At 34.1% G+C, this 20,959-nt stretch overlaps 3 protein-coding genes across 3 annotated transcripts; all 3 read left to right on the top strand.

Annotated features, from left to right (window-relative positions):
- The first annotated feature begins 4,760 nt into the window (after window positions 1-4,760).
- On the top strand, window positions 4,761-7,717 carry LOC122586661 (tubulin alpha-4 chain-like). Its single transcript, XM_043758639.1, has 4 exons — window positions 4,761-4,998; window positions 6,065-6,299; window positions 6,382-6,752; window positions 6,824-7,717. The coding sequence occupies exons 1-4, from the start codon at window positions 4,906-4,908 to the stop codon at window positions 7,475-7,477; spliced, it is 1,353 nt and encodes a 450-aa protein (XP_043614574.1). The 5' UTR covers window positions 4,761-4,905; the 3' UTR covers window positions 7,478-7,717.
- Window positions 7,718-10,135: 2,418 nt separating this feature from the next.
- LOC122588552 (cytochrome c oxidase subunit 6a, mitochondrial-like) lies at window positions 10,136-15,215 on the top strand. The gene is made up of 4 exons (XM_043760688.1): window positions 10,136-10,344; window positions 10,912-11,018; window positions 11,098-11,140; window positions 14,883-15,215. The coding sequence occupies exons 1-4, from the start codon at window positions 10,224-10,226 to the stop codon at window positions 14,918-14,920; spliced, it is 309 nt and encodes a 102-aa protein (XP_043616623.1). The 5' UTR covers window positions 10,136-10,223; the 3' UTR covers window positions 14,921-15,215.
- Window positions 15,182-16,445, top strand: LOC122588554. Its single transcript, XM_043760689.1, has 3 exons — window positions 15,182-15,243; window positions 15,387-15,589; window positions 16,308-16,445. The coding sequence occupies exons 1-3, from the start codon at window positions 15,182-15,184 to the stop codon at window positions 16,349-16,351; spliced, it is 309 nt and encodes a 102-aa protein (XP_043616624.1). The 3' UTR covers window positions 16,352-16,445.
- Window positions 16,446-20,959: the final 4,514 nt, after the last annotated feature.

Raw genomic sequence — 20,959 nt, 5'->3', positions numbered from 1 at the left:
TGTGCCTGAATATGACGGATTAACTAAAGTAAAGTTATCACGTTCAAAATCATGTGTGCAAGACACTGGTAGAAGCTAATAAAGTCAAAGCATAAACAGGATACTAAATATAGAATCAGATACTAATACAGTCGTAAATGTTAATATCTATAGTAGTTTCTGTTATAGTAGTTTCAACAATTTATTTATTTTTAGTAATATTCTAACATGAAAAGGGCCATAAGACCATAATGAATGATTGATATATGCATGCTACGGGACCTTTAATTATGAAACTGAATCATGGTATCTTCATCCTATGAAGCAAAAATAAGAATTATAAAAGAAAAAAAATCCTTGAATCTTGATTTATGTGGTAATTAGTATGTGTGGCAATCGATCGATTTATAATTTTCTTTTAAAATTTGATGTCATGTATGTGGTAATTTGACGGTTGGTGGTTGCGACGTTAGAGGAAGCAGTATTGATGCAGTATTTGATGTAGAAGAAAGTAGTGTAAACGTGTAGTTATTATTTTAAAAATTGAGGAATGTATGTAGTAATAATTTTATAAAAGGTATTACAGGTAAATTAGGTGATGTTATTTAAATTAGTACTCGTAAATAAAAAAATTTATAAGATAGATCAAGTTTTTTTTTTTTAAAGAAAATGTGAGAAGTCATACTTTATAAGATTGTACTATAAGTATAAAATATATAAGCTTGTTTTTGACAAAAAAAAAATGATTATTTTAATTAGCTCAAATAAATTGAAATTGAAATTTAACTATTTATTTAACTTAATATTTATTTAATGAATTTACTAGAAAGGCGAGGTAAGTAATGTAATATGCCTATGCCTAAGCCTAAGTAGGATAAGTATCTTTACTATGTGTGTTTGGCATTGCATTTTTAAAATTACTTTTTCGTTTTCATAAAGCATATCGTTACCTATTGTTGTGTTTTTTTTAAGCTATGTTTTATTACTTTATATGCTAATGCAAATAGTCATTTTTGGAGTTAAACTTTTTTCTATTATTATTTGTGCTTACCAACACGGTATTTATATAATCTCTTCATAGTGGAATTCCAAACACCCCAATAGGATAATTTTTTTCAAAAAAACATGGTTAATGCTTTCTTTTCAAACCTATATCGATTAAACACAACATTAAATTGAATTAAACATGACATAAAATTTTGAATATTTGTTACAGTCTTACAGTAGGATACAATTATATGGATTGAGCTAGAATCTTTTTGGTCTTTTGGATAAACAAAACCGTGAAGATGCGGATCGGGAAGTTCGGCTCATAAGGCCCAATATTTTATAGTCCATCCATGATACAAGTAATATAATTCTAGTTTGAATATTGGTCCTAAAATTTCATGGCATATTTGGGTTCTCATGCTGTGATTGTTGGATGCGTGGCTGCCCAAGAACCCATAACTTGTGGTCTTGTGTCAGGGCTAAAAATAATACACCATCCATCCCATTAAATGTGCCTTATTTTAAATATTCATATTATGTTTTTGAGTTAAAATTTAAAAGAAAATAATTGAAATGATAAGATGAGAAGAAAAAAGATATAATCCTTCCAAATTATCTCAAAAATAAGAAGAAGATTTTTAAAACAAAAACAACTAAATAATCCTTTCAAATCATATCACTTCATTTCCTTTCCAGCATTAAAAAAAAAAACTCAATAACTCAAATTATACAAAAATCATTTGGAATCTTTTCTTTTCTCCCCTAAGAAAAACTTAAGAACACAGTGTCAAAGTCTTTTATTATAAACTTTGTTATCTTAAATATTTTGATTTGTGTTATATAATATTTGGTGAAAGTTACATGATTTGATTGAGTTTTAAATATACTTTTTATTGGTATAACTTTCATCAAATATTATATAACACAAATCAAAATATTTAAGGTCAAATTTTATAAAGACTTTGAAAATTCAAACTAAGACACATTTCAAACTAAGACACATTTAATGGGACGAATGGAGTATAAGGATAATCGTATATATGCTTAATTTATATGCCTAAAAATAGGTTTACTTCATACATCACATAATACATGTTTTTCACTCATTTTCTTTCATCATCTCTACCTTTGATATTGCCATATGGCTTGATCTCTATTTTAGGTCCATATTTAGGCATATAGATTAGTCACATTAATCATTTTCTGTAATATAAAGATCTATGATGGTAATCATAGTTGTAAACTCTTACTAGTCACAACTCGACTTTTATGAGCCGAGTCCATTTACACAAAAAACAATTCGACTTGTTAGGTGACTCGTTTTTGCCCATACTCTTACGAGTCGTTGTATTAACTTCGACCAAGTCACGAGTCGTAAACTTATAATTATTATAGTTTAATATACTATGGTTATCTATTATATACTATATTTATTTCTACATTATTTTGTATGTTATTTATGTAGTTTTAATCTTTTTATTGCAAATTTAGAGAGAAATTGTAAGTTTGTGACTTAAAACTGTCAAATTTGTAATATTACGGTAAATCTATTGAGATAATAAACTTATATTTTGTTTCCAAAGACGTCACATTTACATAATAATATAAAATTATGTAATATTTTAAAATATCTATACTTTTACGAGTCAAGTTATATTCCGAGTCACAGTTTTCGAGTCGAGTAAAAAATTATGAGTTCACAACTATGATGGTAATATCTAGATAATGAATGAGTTTGGCAGATGACTTTCAAAAAATTAATATTGTTTTTGTAAGGTAATTAAAAAGGGAAACTTTATTGCTAAAAAATCTCTAAAATAGTGGCAGCAATGGTTAGTTTATCCATTTCGTTATAAACTAATTATCCATCATATAATGAATATACACTACTATTATATGTGACTAACGGTCTGCACGACGAATGTGAAAAAACTTTTTTTTTCTTTCCCTGATATATGTGTATATATATATATATATAGTTAAAGTGTAGTGTTAAATATTTAGTGTGTTTCATATCAATGGTTAAGTAATTATGTATTATGTATGGAGGTTGTTATATACGATAAGTGGTTTATTAGTGATTGGGGGATTTTTGAGATGTGATGACGACTAGTTAGGTTAGTTTTGAGATACCTTTCTCTGTCTTTTGGCTAGATCAAGTGTGGAGTGTAATGATGGTAAGTGCCCTAAGAGTCTTAAGGGATGGTATATTATAGGTAATATCAGACACCTAATAACCACCAACATGTACGCTGCCTCACCTATTACGCATCGATGAGGTGAGGAGCAAATTAGGGATCATGTTGCTTATTTTTTATGAACCGATGTTTTAGTCGTCATATGCACTGTATTCTTTACTGATTTACTTATATCTATTGTCTTTTTCAGGTGGGAAAGAGATAGGATTGAATAGGTAGACATTTATTGCAACTAGAAAGATTTAAGCACTTGAATGAGAAGTAGGAAGAAGGAAGTAGACACTATACCTACTCTAATATAAAAGTTATGTTATGAAGATTACAAATAAATAAAAAACTTCACCCATATAATCTTCAACCACACTTCCATACTAAAAATCTGATAGGTGACAAAAACCACAACTTAATAATTATTAGTTTTTAAAAAATGTTATTAAAAACCGTGTATTTAACATGAAATTAAACTTAAATGCTTTAACGTTTACACAAATATATTGCCTAACAAGATGTTAAAACTTTATCCGCTTAAAGGGTACCCAATGGTGAGGACTCATCCCCCAAAGACTAGCCTCTGTCAGCGCCACATCAGCAAAAAACACTATAAGGACTAATCCCCCCGAAATGTATCTAATGGACTCATCCCTTAAGGACTAGTCTTGGACCCAATAATTTTGTTGTCTTCTTCTTTGTATATAGCATTAAAATAAAATAAAAACCATAAAAAGACTCGTCCCTACAGGGACTAATGACCCGAACAAGCACCAAGGACGAGTGGAGGGCTAGTCCCACCCAATGGTGTAGACTAGTCCCTCCATGACGGACTAGTGAGGAACGAGCCCCATTGGGCACCCTCTTATGTCAAATGCCAAAATCAAATTGTTTCATCATATTTGATAACTGAAGACGAAATATACATACGTTCAACGTCATTGAAATTTAAAAGTGACATCCACCATTTTGATCAATTATGGTTGATGTTAGACAAAGGCAAATTTTATATACATAAAAGATTGATGTTTGGAATCTATGGTGCTTAACAGTTGTTTTTCAATGAAAGATTCATGTCTTGAATCATTGTCAGATTTTTTAAATTCATTTCGAATTAAAGAAATGAATGAGATAAAAGTACTTAATGATAGGATAAAACAAGTTTTGGACTACATACATGAGCAAACCATGGTAACAACTTTATAAGTTTTTATCTCACATTAACTAACTTTCTTTAATTGATTTTTCATTTATAATAATCTCCTAAGTTTTGTATACCCAATAGAATTTAAATCTAAATCGTAACTTATGAATCTTATATATTACATTCAGACTAAATTCAGATTATAAAAGAAAATATTAGACCATTGAATTCAAGATGCCTAAAAAATTCGAAAAAACGATATTGAACGAAATTCAACCTTTTCGTTTAAAGTCGAAGATTCAAATTTTAAAATTTCAAATTTCGAAAATATCAGCCAAAAGCCCAAAAAAGTCTTGAAAAATCACAAAACAAAAGGGGTCCAATATGTAACTTACCACAACCTCTAGATCCACGTTCTCCATCTCTACTTACTATAAATAATCACTTATAATCCCTGGAACCGTCACATGACCCATTTGAAATCAATTTGAGAGGCGTCTTCATAAACGCCCTTCAATCTCTTTCTTTCAAACCCTAGATCTCCGATCTCACATTTCTTCTTCTTTTTTTTAAAAAAAAAAAATATAAAATCAAAATCAAGCGAAAATGAGAGAATGCATTTCTGTTCACATCGGTCAGGCCGGAATCCAAGTCGGTAATGCCTGTTGGGAACTCTACTGCCTCGAGCACGGCATTTCGGTATATCATTTCCTCTTCATTTTCAGATCTATTTCTATTTATACATATTATATATCTATATATGTTTCTGTATATGTCTGATCTATCGTTGCTGTGATTTATGTTCGTATCCTTCTGGATTTGATGCATTATTAGCTTCTGCTATCGTTTTTAATCTGTTTATATCTTTATATGTATGAAATATCTTATATACTGCTTGTATTGTTATTTGATATATATGTATATATATATGTGTGTGTGTGTCTGTATCTGTCTGATCTATCGTTTTATATATGCTGTTGCTGTGATTTGTGTTCATATGCTTCCGGATTTGATGCATCATTAGCTTCTGCTATTGTTTTCAATCTGTATATGTATAACGTATCTTATATACGGCTTGTATTGTTGTTATTTGATTGATGTATGAGTATATTCCTTCAGATTTGATGCTTATACTGTTAGATTTATGTATGTCTATGTACACGCATGTATATTATGGCTACAGATTTGAATGGAGATAGACCTGATCCGTAGTATGATATTTCAGATCTGTATGTTTTCAAGCATTTTTGTAGCGAATAATCGTTTTGTTATATAATGTTTCAAAATGATGATGTGCTATTGAAGTTTAATATTTCAGATCTCAATTTATGTTATAAATCTAGATCTAGTATTTCTAAATTAAATGTTTATCGTATTATTTTGTATCTATGTTGATATACATAGTCATTGTGAAGATGATGAGAAGTTACATTTCTGTAGATAATGGTATAGGATTTTTGGATCAATAGAATGTTAGGAGGTATAATTTATATAATATGTGTTTAATGTTATAGTCATCTGCCGATATGAGCGAAACATTCACTTTCCACTTGTATGTTTGTTTCAGATCTTCATGTTTTGATGTGTAATTTGTATGACTGTCATTTTTTTTGTTGACCTCCATTTGATTGTGATTCTGAGGTTAATGTAGCTGTATCGTTTGCATTTATGAAGATAAGGACTATAGCGCTATTGTTTTTGGTTTATGCTATAGTCGCTTGAATTTGTTTGATCTAAATGTTGAACATGTTTGTGTTTTCAACAGCCTGATGGCCAGATGCCTAGTGACAAGACTGTTGGAGGAGGTGATGATGCCTTCAACACTTTCTTCAGTGAAACAGGAGCCGGGAAGCATGTTCCCCGTGCTATCTTTGTAGATCTTGAGCCCACTGTCATTGATGAGGTGAGGACTGGAACATACCGCCAGCTTTTTCACCCTGAGCAACTCATCAGTGGGAAAGAGGATGCTGCTAACAACTTTGCACGTGGACACTACACCAGTACTTACTTTGCCTTACTTACTGGTCTCTTTTGTCTGACAATTGATATTTGAGATTTCTGATTTAACTTCTAATGTTGCAGTTGGAAAGGAGATTGTTGACTTATGCCTTGACCGCATCCGAAAGCTTGCTGACAACTGCACTGGTCTTCAGGGATTTTTGGTGTTCAACGCTGTAGGTGGAGGAACTGGTTCCGGTCTTGGATCTCTTCTGTTGGAGCGTTTGTCGGTTGACTATGGAAAGAAGTCAAAGCTGGGTTTCACTGTGTATCCTTCACCCCAGGTGTCTACCTCTGTTGTGGAGCCATACAACAGTGTGCTTTCAACTCACTCTCTATTGGAGCATACTGATGTTTCTGTGCTACTCGACAATGAGGCTATCTATGATATCTGCAGGAAGTCTCTTGATATTGAGCGTCCCACTTACACCAATCTTAACCGTTTGGTTTCTCAGGTATATATCATACAGTTTGCCATTTAAGCTCATTAACATTTATGGGTTTGGTACTAATGTATTATTTACAGGTTATTTCCTCATTGACCACCTCTTTGAGGTTTGATGGTGCTTTGAATGTGGATGTTACTGAGTTTCAAACCAATCTTGTGCCGTATCCAAGAATTCACTTTATGCTTTCATCATATGCTCCTGTTATCTCTGCTGAGAAGGCATACCATGAGCAGCTGTCTGTTGCCGAGATCACCAACACTGCTTTTGAGCCATCGTCTATGATGGCTAAGTGTGATCCTCGTCATGGTAAGTACATGGCTTGCTGTCTGATGTACAGGGGAGATGTTGCCCCCAAGGATGTGAATGCAGCTGTTGGTACCATCAAGACCAAGCGTACCATTCAGTTTGTGGACTGGTGCCCTACTGGGTTCAAATGTGGTATTAACTACCAGTCACCAACTGTTGTGCCTGGTGGGGATCTTGCTAAGGTTCAGAGGGCAGTGTGCATGATTTCCAATTCTACAAGTGTTGCTGAGGTCTTCTCCCGCATTGACCACAAGTTTGATCTTATGTATGCTAAGAGAGCTTTTGTTCATTGGTATGTGGGTGAGGGTATGGAGGAAGGTGAGTTCTCTGAGGCTCGTGAGGATTTGGCTGCATTGGAAAAGGATTATGAAGAAGTCGGTCTTGAGTCGGGTGAGGGTGAAGACGATGATGAAGAGGAGTACTGAGTGGATCAATTCTGTTCGACCTGCTTGCTTATCTTGATCCTTTGTTCTAAAGTTACTCTGTCTGTTTTTTAGTACTTGTTATGTCTCATGACTTTTGTTATGTTCTTGTTTTAGTCTTCAGACAAATGGATGGTAGGAGGTCATTTAGCTACTCCTTTTGAATTCTTGTTTATCTGTTTGGCGTTGGCTACTCTGTGTAATCTCCCTACCAGTTTTCAATATATCTACTTTTAGCTTAAATGTGTCATATCATGAAAAGAAATGTTGATTTTAAGCATATGCTTAGGTATGGTGGATTCATACATGAAATTCATGTGTGGTTTATGCTGATAGATTTTTGTTTCCTGGAGCAGATGTATATCTGGTGGCAATGGTAGAACAAACTTTGGATATATCACCTGTTGTGTAGAAGCTGCATCCTCATAATTTAAGTTGTATGCCTGTAAACATGTTAGAGCTTTCATCATTAAGACATTATGGTTATGTTTCAGTACCGTTTGTTGTCATGACTTTAATGGTAAGTGCATGACATTTTTTTGCTAGACAATGTTAAACGTTTCTTGCTGACATGGAGTTTTGGGTGTCAACTACTCATCTATATGTAGTGGTTGAAATCAAGTCATTACCGATGCAATTTCATTTGTTTGGATGGGTAGTAAACAATGACTCCTTTGAACTTGGTTCCAAAAAATTACTGTATCATCATAATCTTCCATTTCATACGAAGTGGTACTGGATATCTTTTGACACTTCAAGTAAAGATGAGTTATTGACTTATTTCCAACTCCCCTTTCAAAATAATACCCTTCATCCCGTTTTGTTTCTCCACTAATATAAAATGTAGTAATATTCAATATCTCTCGAGTTATTGAGCACTCACATGAGCATATGTTTTTGCATAGTTCTCATGAGATCTGCTGTCCGTGAAGCTCCAAAACAAGTCATATGAAACTAAAATTATACCTCGATCTTGGGTGATCACTTCGCTTACATTTTGAAACCCGACTGTTTACTTTCAAGCTTATTATCTCCTGCGCTTGTAATGTAGCGAGTAGTGACTATTCTTGAATGACACGGCCAATCTTCTCACCCCCTTCGATAGAAATCAGACCAATATAAACACTTTAGTACTTGAAATAATTTTACCCCCGCTTTAGTACTAAATGTTATTTTTTTAAGTTTATCATAAATAAACGCTTTAAACATTTTATAACGCAATAAAATTGTAATTGTAATAGAAATATACGGAGATTTTCATATATATCATGTTTTAAAGATATAATTACATATATGTCTAAAGCATGCTTTAAAAGCATTGTATTTATACATTAAAAACTTACACCTAAAGTATATATATATATATAATTATGTATTTAAAATGGGATATATATATATATATATATATATAAAATTTTCCCAAATATATATTTTAGTAATACCAAAACTTGTAATAGTGACTTTCAAGAAAGAACCAGACCAGGCCAACCAAGAGATAGGATCAGATGAAGGAGAGAGAGAACTACTATTGAAAGAAGGCGAATCGCTACTTATTGTTGCTATAAAAAGGAAAAAGACTACTTCTTGGACTGTGCCATGGGAAAAGCATAACCATAGATTTCGTAGGACGATTGCCCTATCTCTTAAATTAAAGGGGGGAAGAACTACGTTTTTGTCGTAGTCGACCTTTCGGATTCAGTAAGATGTCCATTTTTTTTGTACCAGGTTGACGCGCTGGCCGAATTCTGCTTCTTTCCCCCCCTTTTTTGAAAAAAATGGAAGATTTTCTTTTTCCTATATCCAACCTAATGAAACTTTTTTGTAATATTAAAGATTGGTTGGGTAAAAAGTCAGAATTCGAAATTTTAGATCAACAGTTCTAAATTAAAAAAAATAATCAGGAAGATGCAATGGAATTCTGGGATAACATTCCATATGCACAAAAAACAAGAAGTGTTATGTTACTAGGTCAATCAATTTTTAGAAGATATATTAAATTACCCTTATTCATAATAGTTAAGAATATTGGCCGTATTTTATTACGGCAATCTCCGGAATGGTATGAAGATTTCCAAGATTGGAATAGAGAAATTTATCTAAAGTGCAGCTATAATGGTCTTCAATTCTCCAAAACGGAATTTCCCAAAAATTGGTTAAGAGAAGGTTTTCAGATCAAAATCCTATATCCTTTTCATTTGAAACCTTGGCACAGATCTAAACTACGACTCTCTGATAGCGATCGAAAGCAAGAGGAGGATTTTGATTCTTGTTTTTTAACAGTTTTGGGAATGGAAACAGAATATCCTTTTGGGCCTCCCCGAAAAACACCTTTCTTTTTTGAACCTATTTTTAAAGATGTAGACTATAAAGTCGAAATCAGAGTTCGGCTAAGGGAAGAGTACAATGGAAGGGGCCTAGGAAGATGTTCAACAACCATCTCCTTTCCGTGCAGAATGTAATGTAGAAAAACAAAAAATCTTTCCTGCTTCAGAGCTAATAGGATAGATATTTTATTTGAAATAAGGGGCTACCCTAAGGTGGGATATTTCACTTACTTTATGGCCTTGCCGCCTTTATAAAATTTTCCCAAATATATATTTTAGTAATACCAAAACTTGTAATACTGACTTTCCACTTATATGGGCCTCTGATGTTGATCCATTTTACATACGCATTATTAATCCTCCATTAGAGAATACTTGCTCTCTCTCATCCATGAATTAAGGTTTAAAAAAGGCAAATTAAAAAGATGTCATCGGCGATTATAAGGTCCACTCTCCTCCGGTCATCTCTTCGCGGTGGCGCCCGCCCCAATCCAATAGCTTCCAAAAGATCGTTTTCTTCCGGCGCATCAGTCGAGGATGAAGCTCGTACGATCCTTTTTCCCTCTTCTTATTTAATTCAATATATAATTTCATTTTCAATTTTATTATGTTCTTGTTAAATTTTAGTGTTTCTTTTATTATAATTTCTCATTTCTTTCTCTTCTAAATGGTTGATTTTATTAGATCATTTTGTATGTGTGTATAACTTACATGTTCAATTGTCCCAATAATAACTATTTTTTGGGCAAAGTTGAGTCAGGTGATCACAATTAAAACTTATACCGGAATTTAACTCTTAACATGATTTTCGTTATGTTGCACATATATATATATATATATATATATACATACATACTATATCTATCGAAGTGTATGAAAAGTTAGGGTCGGAACGAGTTAAAAATGACACCTTAAACAACAAGGTGTACATTTTATTTTTTCCTCCATATTTTTCAACATATTTGACCACATCAAGTCATCGGGTTCATGTCACGGCATAAGCTTTGAGTTAGTTACACAGTCAACTAGTTAATAAGTTGCCCAAAATGTTAAGTATGTGTCGGCTGCGACAATCGAAAAAGTAGCTAAAAACTACCCTTAAATGATATCTAGGCGAGGCTTCGAAATGGGAGAAGATTACATATGTAGGGATTGTTGCTTGCTCTGTTCTTGCATTTGTTAACTTATCCAAAGGCCATCCTCATTTTGAAGAACCACCCGTAAGCCCTCTTATTTATTTATTTTTTCTTCTTCACTTTCTCTTTATATATATTGAGCTCTTCTGGTCTACATTTGCAGCCATATCCATACTTGCACATTCGCAACAAGGAGTTTCCATGGGGTATGTTTCTATACTTTTATTTAACTGCCACGGGGCTCATTATTATCATAATCGGTTTGCGACTTTCGCATATAACTGCTTTTGCCTGTGGCCTTTTCTAATTTTGTTGGACACATGTGCATACTCTTACAAGTGTTTGTTTGTATAGTTATTTGATTATAGATACAGGTTACGGTTGCAAACATGTTGTGGCCATTGATTATCTAGATAGGGTTGGCTTTGCTTACTCATAGTGGCGTTCTAAAGTTTCATAAAGAATTCTTTTTCTGTAATTTGTGGCTAGACTTTGAATACAGATATAACATTCAATAGCTTGTCTTAAAGATTTATAGTACATCAACTTTCAAACATCCAGGGACAAGCATATAACTAACCTTTTCATCCAGGGACATGTCCCCGGGTTACTAAAGTTAGTCGAACATAATCAAATCTATACATCATTGATTTTTCAAATTCCGAGCCACTCATACTATCTCTTGTTATACGTTACTATATACTTGTATTACCTATACAAAAGAACCATTTATCTTTTAAGCCTGTATATTTTCATTCGTACATCAGTCTAAGCATGCTTTAGTTCCTTATTCTTCATAGCAGCCTCTTTCTCTTTTTATCTTGGGATTGCTCTTAACGGAATCCCCATACTTGAATTGCTTTCACAGCATCACTAGATGATCTGATTGTAGGACTTCAACACATCATGCTTCATTACAACTATTTGTTGGTGTGTTGCTTCCCATGGATTCTCCTTACTTTTCTTACCTTCCACACATAGTATACCCAACAGCTAAATTCGGTCTTTGTATCACACTCCATATGCCATTGTCACATTACAACTCGATCATTTTGTAATATTTCACCCATACTTCTGGTGCTCCAAACAAGTTGTCGCTTTCGTTTAACTTATCCCACATCTTTAATGAATACCCACATTCAATAGTGATGGTTTTGTGAATTTCTCACCAGTTTGCAACATCGGCAAATAAAGTTTCCTTTGGAAACCATCTTTTACCATTATCTTTCAAGTTTGCAATTTTCCTCTCATTTCCCATTCATAATACATACGGCTCGGTACACATTGACTTTAGCAAATCAATTTAGTTCATGACAGTTCACGCAAATTGAAGTTCTTCAAACAACCATGTCTTCAGTATTTTCAATAATTTAGCCATGAGATAGGCATTTGTATGCACTGCCAGATCTGCTTTCCCAATTGTTTGGCCTCTTCAAGCGTCAGCCAATCTAACTTCATATAATGTTCTTTTGCTAATAATTATTATGCATAATGGTCCTCATGAACAACCATATGTCATACTACATTGAAACACCAGTACCATGCCGTATTTTGTTTATAACATATTAACATTCTTCCCGCTCATATCTCTTGATTCTAACATGCTTTTCCAGCTTCAAGAACTCTTGTTTTCCACTCACATCCCATACACTTTTCCTTTTAGTCTACCTCTATGAATCCAGTTGAGTAGTTGACTCACAATACTTATTTGGGTAATGGGATACCCCGATGATTTTATAGCAACACGTAAGTAATGTTCGGTACAAGAAATGTGACAGAGTATCACATTCATTTATATATGGCATACCATATATATATTACAAGCATTAAGCAACAATAAACACTATTACTTCCAAGATGGTAAGTACGGTAACAATAACTAGGAATTAGGGCAAGGTAATCTCCAATTTGTGACAATGCCAAGTAGCTGCTACGATAACATCTTCCAATGCATTAGGGCTGATTAATCTGCTCCTCGGCATTTTCCAAGCTTCCAAGTGATGTAAATTCCTCCCTTGATCTTTGAACTTGAAATTCAACAAACGCAATCTAACCGTGTCAAGGATTAAGTCACATATCTGAACATGGCTTCTCTTATCTCTTGTGAACAACCTTGCATTGCGTTCCTGCCAGATGAAATATGTGGAAGCTGCAACCAATAACTTCCCTATAATACTTTGTGTCGATCTCTTCTTAGAGATGGGAGTTAAGTAGCTAATTATGTTCTCCCATTTTGCTGGTACAAGTTGCATTTGAGCAAACGGCTTCACTAATGTCCATACTTGCATTGAGAACTGAAATTCAAAGAATAGATGGTTATGTGAGTCAATTCCGGTGTTACATAGGGGGTAACACATGAGGTTCAAGTTTACAGCCCCTCCGACATCCCATGGCTTCATTCTATCTTGCGTCCTGAGCTTCATATTAAGAACCAACCACATATGGAAAGAGTGCCTGGGGATACACTCTGAAAACCAAACCAATTTAACCCACTCTACATTTGGCTGCTTTTGTCTTATAGTATTCCACACTACACTGGCCGAGAATGGCTGCTCGACACCATTAGTGTCATACCAAGTAAGTTCATCCCTTTTATTGATCAATTGCGGGGGTTGGAGGTTTAATAAGACCGGGTATAGATCATACCAGGCCCGTGGCCATTTCCACTCTCCATCATTTACAACCTCAGCAACTTTGGAGTTTAAATTGAAACCCGCTCTGGCAATATCCCTTGGTGTAATTACAGCTCTAAGAGGACCCTGGGAGGACCAGGTGTCGCTCCACACATGTGTGTCTAAGCCATTACCAATGCGTTTCCAAATATAGGGTCTAATAATATCACGAACTTGGAGCAGTTTTCTCCAACCCCAACTCATATTTCCTTTTGGGACAACCTCCCAGAAGCTGTTTCCTTTTAACTTATAGGAGTAGATCCATTCAACCCATAGAGAGTTTCGTCTAGTGAGGATGCTCCATATATGAGTAGCCATTAAGGCTTTATTAACTTCAGTTATTGTCTTTATACCCAACCCACCTTCAGTCTTGGGGAGACATACCTGTTTCCAGGAGACTTTTGCTTTTCCTTTTGTCACCGAGCCTTGAGACCATAAGAAACCTCTCATCTTTTTTTCAAGACTCACAATACTTATTTTGTCAACTATATTCTGTATTTTTTTAACTAGCAAAGCCTTGTTCCATTGTTACAAGGATTTTAAGCCCAACCTCCCTTGATCTTGTACACACTCTTTCTCATCGTTATTCGTTAATAAAATCAAAATAAAGCCAACCTGTTTAACAGTTGTTTCTCTTTGTTTAACAGTATGAGGTATTAAATTCTTAGAGTAGCAGGTTAGGCATGGAGCATCAAATGTTATTCATGACTCATTAATGGTTGGCACATGTACTAGATAATAGTCTCTAAGGTTCTCATACAAAATTGTTTAAAGTGTCAAATGTTTGGATAACCAAACAGTTGTGAAGGTCATCTGTAGCACTAGTTATTGAACTTCCTGATGTACATGAAGTTGGTTTTGTATATTTTATTTTTCAAAATATGCAAACAAAAAGTGTAATGTCTTGAGCAAAGTGCCGGTTGTACTATTATGTCGTCATGTTGGTTTGGCGTTCCTTGCAACATGGTAATACTCTCTAAAAAGTTGCAAAGTCAGGACATGTAATAGGCACATAACAAAGGACTTGTGTCCAAGATGTGATTGCACTCGTTAGAAATGATATGGGTCATTTACAAGCAGAGTATTAACTCAGATACTGCTGAATATGAAAGTGGTTTGTTTCATTGAATAGTTAGGTTGTATGGTTAACATTCGAAGAATTCATACAGCTTCCTTATTTGTATTATGTACTCATCCATGCAACTGTTCTGTTTTAATCAGTCACATTTAGTGTAAATAGATAACTGTTTAATCCTAATTTCTATGGTTTTCTCAGGTCCAGATGGCCTCTTTGAAGTCAAGGAACACCACTGAAGTGTAAAGGTCGACCTTGCACCACGGGTCTATGGGAATAACTGATCATCACTTTTCTGTCAATCAGTGTTGTCTTTTCTTCAAGACTATGTAATGATAATTTCATCATTCTATGGTGTTATTGGTTTTGGTTGATATCCGTTCTCATGTTGCTTCCTGTGCAAATAAAGAGTTAATGAATGCACTTCTTCATGTATTTCAGAAATTGGCTTATAGTTATGTTACCCTTTGTACCTGTGGTTGACTATAAGTTTTGATGCAATGTACCTATCTAAACATCGCTTGCTGTTTTTTAGTTTTTTTGGCTCTATTGGAAATATCATGTTAGTTGGCAAACTAAAAGTTTTTATTATGATATTTTTACTTGGCATTGAACATAGATTCATAAGATTAAGAATAAGTTTGATAAATACATTTATATACTTTGTATAAGTAACACTAATAAGTTTGCTGCTTTTGTTATTAGGAGTGACGAATGGCATAACGAAAACATATCAACATTGAACGTAATCGCAATACTTGAAGCGACACAAAGCACAAATCAACAGCAGCAAAACAGAGACATTTTATGCAGCAACGTGCATCAGGCAGCTTCCAACTTAACCAGTTCATTCTCTCCAAGCTTCATATCCGTCACAAGGAAAAATGTTTCGCTTAATTCTTCTCATCGTAAGAGAGTTCCAATTCTTGTTTAAACATTAGCATTCTCTTTAGGTCTTGGCTGAAATCTCTTCCATGGGGTATGTTACTATATATGTTTTTATATAACTGCGGGCTATGATGATCTGATATTATCATTATCGGCTTGTTCACATAAAATCAAAATAAAGCCAACCTGTTTGACAGTTGTTCCTCTTTGTTTAACAGAATGAGGTATTAACCCCTAAGATAGCAGGTTAGGCATGGAACATCAAGTGTTTTTCATCACTCATTTATGATTGGGTCTTGTACATTTTACTTATCAAAATTATGCTAAAAAAATTGTATTTTTTGAGCAAAATGCCGGTTAATTGTACTATTATGCTGTCATGTTGGTTCGGGGTTCCTTGCAACATGATAATTAATACTCTTTAAAAAAGTTACAAAACTAGAAGACATAACAGGCACATGACAAAGGACCTGCGTACAAGATGTGATTGAGCTCGTTAGAAATGATATAGGTCATGAAAAAGGTCATCGCGAGTTATTAACTCAGGCATTGGTAAATATCAACTTAGTTAGGCTGGGTGTTTCATTGAAATAGGTAGGTTGTATGGTTAACATTCGGAGAATTCATACAGCTTCCTTATTTGTATTATGTGCTCATCTATAAAACTGTTTGGTTTTAAACAGTCACATTTAGTGTAACTAAATAACTGTTTAATCCTAACTTCTATGGTTTTCTCAGGTCCAGATGGCTTCTATGAAGTCAAGAACACCATTGGAGCGTAAGGTCGGCCTTGCAGAACGGGTCTATGGGAATAACTTGTTGGGTTATATAACTATTTATCAAATCAAATCACAAAGTACGCAACGGAAGACAAGATCTATGCAGTTTAATTAATTAACCAAAGTATAGAATATGTACCTTATAATGGAGAGATTAAAACGAGAAAAAGGTTTAAATTAACGTCTCTACGATTGCACACTCAACGTTGGAACGTACGTATGCTAGTACTTGATCACGAACAAACAACCCTTTGTTAATACCCTTTCACACGAACCAAACAAAACCCGAAACCCTTTGTTTTTGTGAGGAGTGGCCGAAACCAAGAGAGAGGGGGGAGGAGAGAATTTTAGGGTTTTAGAAAACCTTAATAATTGTGTCTGAAAAACTTAAGAAAAGGGTTTGTATTTATAGCCAAACTTTTGCTTGAAAAACAAGTTTAGGGTTTTCTAAAAAAAACCCCTATGTGTAGCCGTCCCCCCTCTAGGAAGATTCTAGGGGGTTTCTTAATTTTTCATTTAATCACAATTGTCTCATCCGTTAAGTCCGTCAGTTAAGTACCGTTAACTATTAACATTTAACAGACGACCGTTAGTTTTTCGTGATCAAATTAATTAATAAATTACATTTAATATATTAATTAATTATAGTTACATTCATGTTGATGTGTGACCCCGTAGGCTTAAATACTTTTCAGACATACGTTCATTTTACGTGATCATATTCTAAAAGCTCCCACTTGAGCTCGTAACGAATGAAGGTAATAACATTGGTAAGCGTCTAGCAACACGCTAATGCTCCTGAAAACATTTAAGTATAGTTTTAAATGGTTAAGGTATTTATTATCCCTTTGTTCCGATACCTTTGTTAAATATGAATATGGATCGAGATCATTTCATAATTTAACGATTATGTTTCTCATTCTATAACTAATTAATGATTACCAAATATAATTGAGAACTATCTGGATTTATTTGGGCACGGCCATGCAAACATCTTAATTAGTCCTAATGAGGGCGCCACACGGTATCATACTTCAATTTCAAATTGAAGGTACAAATCCTATATTGACTACACGTGTCAGTCATCATATTTCACGACGCTTTCTGAAAATAGCCCTTTATGTATCCCCTTATTCAGGTGAGTTAGAACTATATCTAGTAAGTGCGATTCATATATGCTGACCTACTTGTATCTCAAGTCAAAGGATCAATAAAAGTAACCATTTGCGAATTTCACTTAATGACGTCAATCCATAAAGTGATAATTCGTTAGTGGGGTAGTTTGATATGCATCCGCTATGGATATCATGTAAGTTTGGTGGGAACCATCCATTACATATTCCAATAATATAACCAATCACTCACATTTGTCTTAGTTTAACTATATTCCCATATAATTAATCGACAATGGATAATTTAGAATATTCAATAATATATAAATATTAAATGAAATATTCAAAGATTAAACATGCAAATATAGGACACAATTTAATATTGAATGAAATCAAACATATCAAGTATTTTATTTCATTATAGAAAATATAAATTGTTTAACATCCCTTATCCAAATACCGAAACAACAGATTTACATGAAATAACTAGTTAATTTATGTCCTATGCCCTCGGCATGCCTTTCAAGCTTGGGCCTAGACAAAGCTTTTGTGAAAGGATCAGCTAAGTTAAAATCTGTGTGAACTTTGAGTAATAATGTCTGGCACCTTTCTGAACTCCGGGTTCGTTGGCAATGATTAATGCACCGGTATTATCACAGTACATATCATTGGGTAAGTCACTGGAGGGGATCACGTCAAGCCCGCTAGTGAACTTCCTTATCCAGACTGCTTCCATTGCGGCTTCTGAGACGACAATGTACTCAGACTCTGTTGTAGGTACGGCAACTGTGGTTTTTAGCTCATAGCATTCCACCGTGCCTTCATTTAAACAATGAAGACGTATCCCGATTGATATTTTGAATCACATTTATCAGTCTAAAATCCAACATCACAGTATCTATTCACTTTGAATTCTGGATCAGGATTTCTTCCATACACCAAGAATAACTCTTTAGTAGCACACATGTACATAAGAATATTCTTTACAGCAATTCAATGATCCTATCCAGGATTTTGCTGATAGTGGCTAACTACATTTTGCGCGAACGCAATATCAGGTCTAGTGCATCTTACCGCATACATAACAGATCCCACAGCCGACGCATAAGGGATTTTTCGCATACGCTCCACCTCATTAGGTGTAGTGTAACACCCCACCGTTGGTGGAAACATGAGGTGTCATGAAAAGTACAGTACGACATGGAATTACATAGATACTGCTAAATGAAATAGAATATAATAAATATATTCCCAAATACATGAGTTCAAAGTCATAACAGTGCTAAAATAGCTTATTACAACCAAGTCCATAAAGAAATATTCCAAGGCATGTAGTCTTAAAGTCTGAAAATAAATAGAGGAGCACTAATCTCCGAAGTCCAAGCCTAGCATAGCAGTCTTTATCCTTGATTAACCTGAGCACCTGAAAAGTATACTAAAACGCGTCAACACAAAGGTTGGTGAGTTCGTAGGTTTTAATCAAAAGTCTAGTCAAAGAGATATGTCTTTTGTCGATTATTTTAAGTCTAAACCAGTAATAGTTCAATATATAACGAGCAGAGTTACGCCATAATAAGTCCAAAAGTCTCAATGTCACAAAGTCTGGTCTTACGGTACCTGCCTTAGTCCAAAGTCTCAAGTCTCAACACACACATTAAGTACGTCCAAAGCACAACAAATAAACACATAATCACACACATACCCAAGATCAAGCACGTCAAATGGCACAAGTAACTCTATACGCACAGGCTCAATATTGAACATAAAACAGAAATCGACAAAACTGTTTGAAAATAAGTATACTTTCCACCCCAAAACTTATAAAAAGAGGTGCTACGAAACTCACCTGAAAGCAGCACAAGCACAAATACCCTAGATGAACGAACAAGAACACGAACAGTCAAATACACTTGAAATGAGTTCACTATCTGTCCAAAAGTCCTACATTGTCCACAAGTCATCCAGTAAGTACTTACTAAATTGTATAAGTCCATGTCCTATACTAGTTTCTTAGGAAATGCCATTATATCTCATCAAATGTCATACTATTATTAATAGTCTTTTTGTCCTTATAAGTTGTCCAAGGAAATAGTTCATTTAATAATGTCCCGTTTTATTGTTTATATCCGTTAAGTTTTCGTGTCAACGTCATTATAAAATATATTAAGTCCGGAATGTCATATAGTTGGTACATCGTCTTTACAAAGTCTTTTTTTTTTATTCTTTGTCTATATATATATAGTCGTTATAAAGTCTAAGAAGTCCGATAAGTCATTACTGTCGTTTAACGAATGTATAATTTATAAATGGTCCTTTCAACGTCTTTTTAATATATATGTATATGCTTAAATTGGTCTTTTAATATATTTATGTATATATATATTCAAATTAGTCTTTAATGTATCTATATATATATATACATATATATATAAATATATATATATATATATATATTAATTTCTTTATTATAAAAATTTGGGATTAAATTTTAAATATAGATCAATTAATTCAAATACCATTTAACTTTGTTTAAATACTTTAATTTTTGACTAAATGACCAAATAATACCCAAAACCCTAATCCTTATCAATAAGCCGTCGTTGACCAAGTTTGACCGAACCAAAAATTTGACCTAACACCAAAATACAAATCAAATCCAATTTTTGAACCAAAACTCTTTTCTGGCCGGTTTGACCAAGTTTGACCGGCGGTTTGACTAATGTTGACCGAACGAAAATCAAGTTTCCGGTGGATCTATGAACCATAACCGATTTCCAAGACCAAAAACTAAACCAAAGTCACATATAATTCGGATTTCGGATATATATATGCAACCGAAAACTTATTTATGTTAACAACGATTTCGGATCCAACGATATACACACATACAACGATATAATGGTGGATGGTGGTGGCCGATCGCTGGTATAGAGAGAGAGGGAGGAGGCGGCTGTGGAGAGAAGAGAGGGAGGAGAGGGAGTGAAGTGAGAAGGGGAGGGGGAAGAAATGAGAGAAATGGAGTTAGGGTTAGGGTTTTGTTAGTTCCCACCCATGACCCTTGACCGAGTTGACCATCTTTGACCTTCACAAAACTCGTTTGACTCGACCATTTTACAAGACTCATGACCCATAAATTTATTTTGTCATCATATTTAAACGTAACTTTTTAATAGCTTTCTAACGGATATAAACATGTCTATTTTTACTTATTAAATCTTTACTTGATTTAATTTTAAGTATTTTACTAAGTTTGGCATTTCCACAAGACAACTAGCATTCCTCCTGTTCTCGAGTCCACATACAATTTTTCTAACGTCTAAACGCTCAATAAGCCCAAATCTAATAGAAATTCATTTATTCCGTGATAAAGTCTTATTAGACTAATTACGTACATAAACAATACGAACTAAAAATGACCGGAAAGTGCTTTCGGAAAATACGGTCAGATGACGGTTGTCACATGTAGAAACACTGTTCTTGCTAGATAAATTAAGTCTTT

This window comes from Erigeron canadensis, chromosome 2, assembly GCF_010389155.1.
Source record: "Erigeron canadensis isolate Cc75 chromosome 2, C_canadensis_v1, whole genome shotgun sequence".
Taxonomy (NCBI): Eukaryota; Viridiplantae; Streptophyta; class Magnoliopsida; order Asterales; family Asteraceae; genus Erigeron; species Erigeron canadensis.
This window is presented reverse-complemented; position numbering and strand designations above follow the sequence as displayed.

Bases quoted from the DNA above. Each gene is read 5' to 3' on its own strand.
- LOC122588554 (XM_043760689.1), top strand. From the start codon at position 15,182: ATGTACCTATCTAAACATCGCTTGCTGTTTTTTAGTTTTTTTGGCTCT. The intron at 15,244-15,386 runs GTTAGTTGGCAA...TTTTGTTATTAG, and splicing joins GGCTCTATTGGAAATATCAT to GAGTGACGAATGGCATAACG. The intron at 15,590-16,307 runs GTAAGAGAGTTC...TGGTTTTCTCAG, and splicing joins TTCGCTTAATTCTTCTCATC to GTCCAGATGGCTTCTATGAA.
- LOC122586661 (XM_043758639.1), top strand. From the start codon at position 4,906: ATGAGAGAATGCATTTCTGTTCACATCGGTCAGGCCGGAATCCAAGTC. The intron at 4,999-6,064 runs GTATATCATTTC...TGTTTTCAACAG, and splicing joins GCCTCGAGCACGGCATTTCG to CCTGATGGCCAGATGCCTAG. The intron at 6,300-6,381 runs GTACTTACTTTG...CTAATGTTGCAG, and splicing joins TGCACGTGGACACTACACCA to TTGGAAAGGAGATTGTTGAC.
- LOC122588552 (XM_043760688.1), top strand. From the start codon at position 10,224: ATGTCATCGGCGATTATAAGGTCCACTCTCCTCCGGTCATCTCTTCGC. The intron at 11,019-11,097 runs GTAAGCCCTCTT...CTACATTTGCAG, and splicing joins CTCATTTTGAAGAACCACCC to CCATATCCATACTTGCACAT. The intron at 11,141-14,882 runs GTATGTTTCTAT...TGGTTTTCTCAG, and splicing joins CAACAAGGAGTTTCCATGGG to GTCCAGATGGCCTCTTTGAA.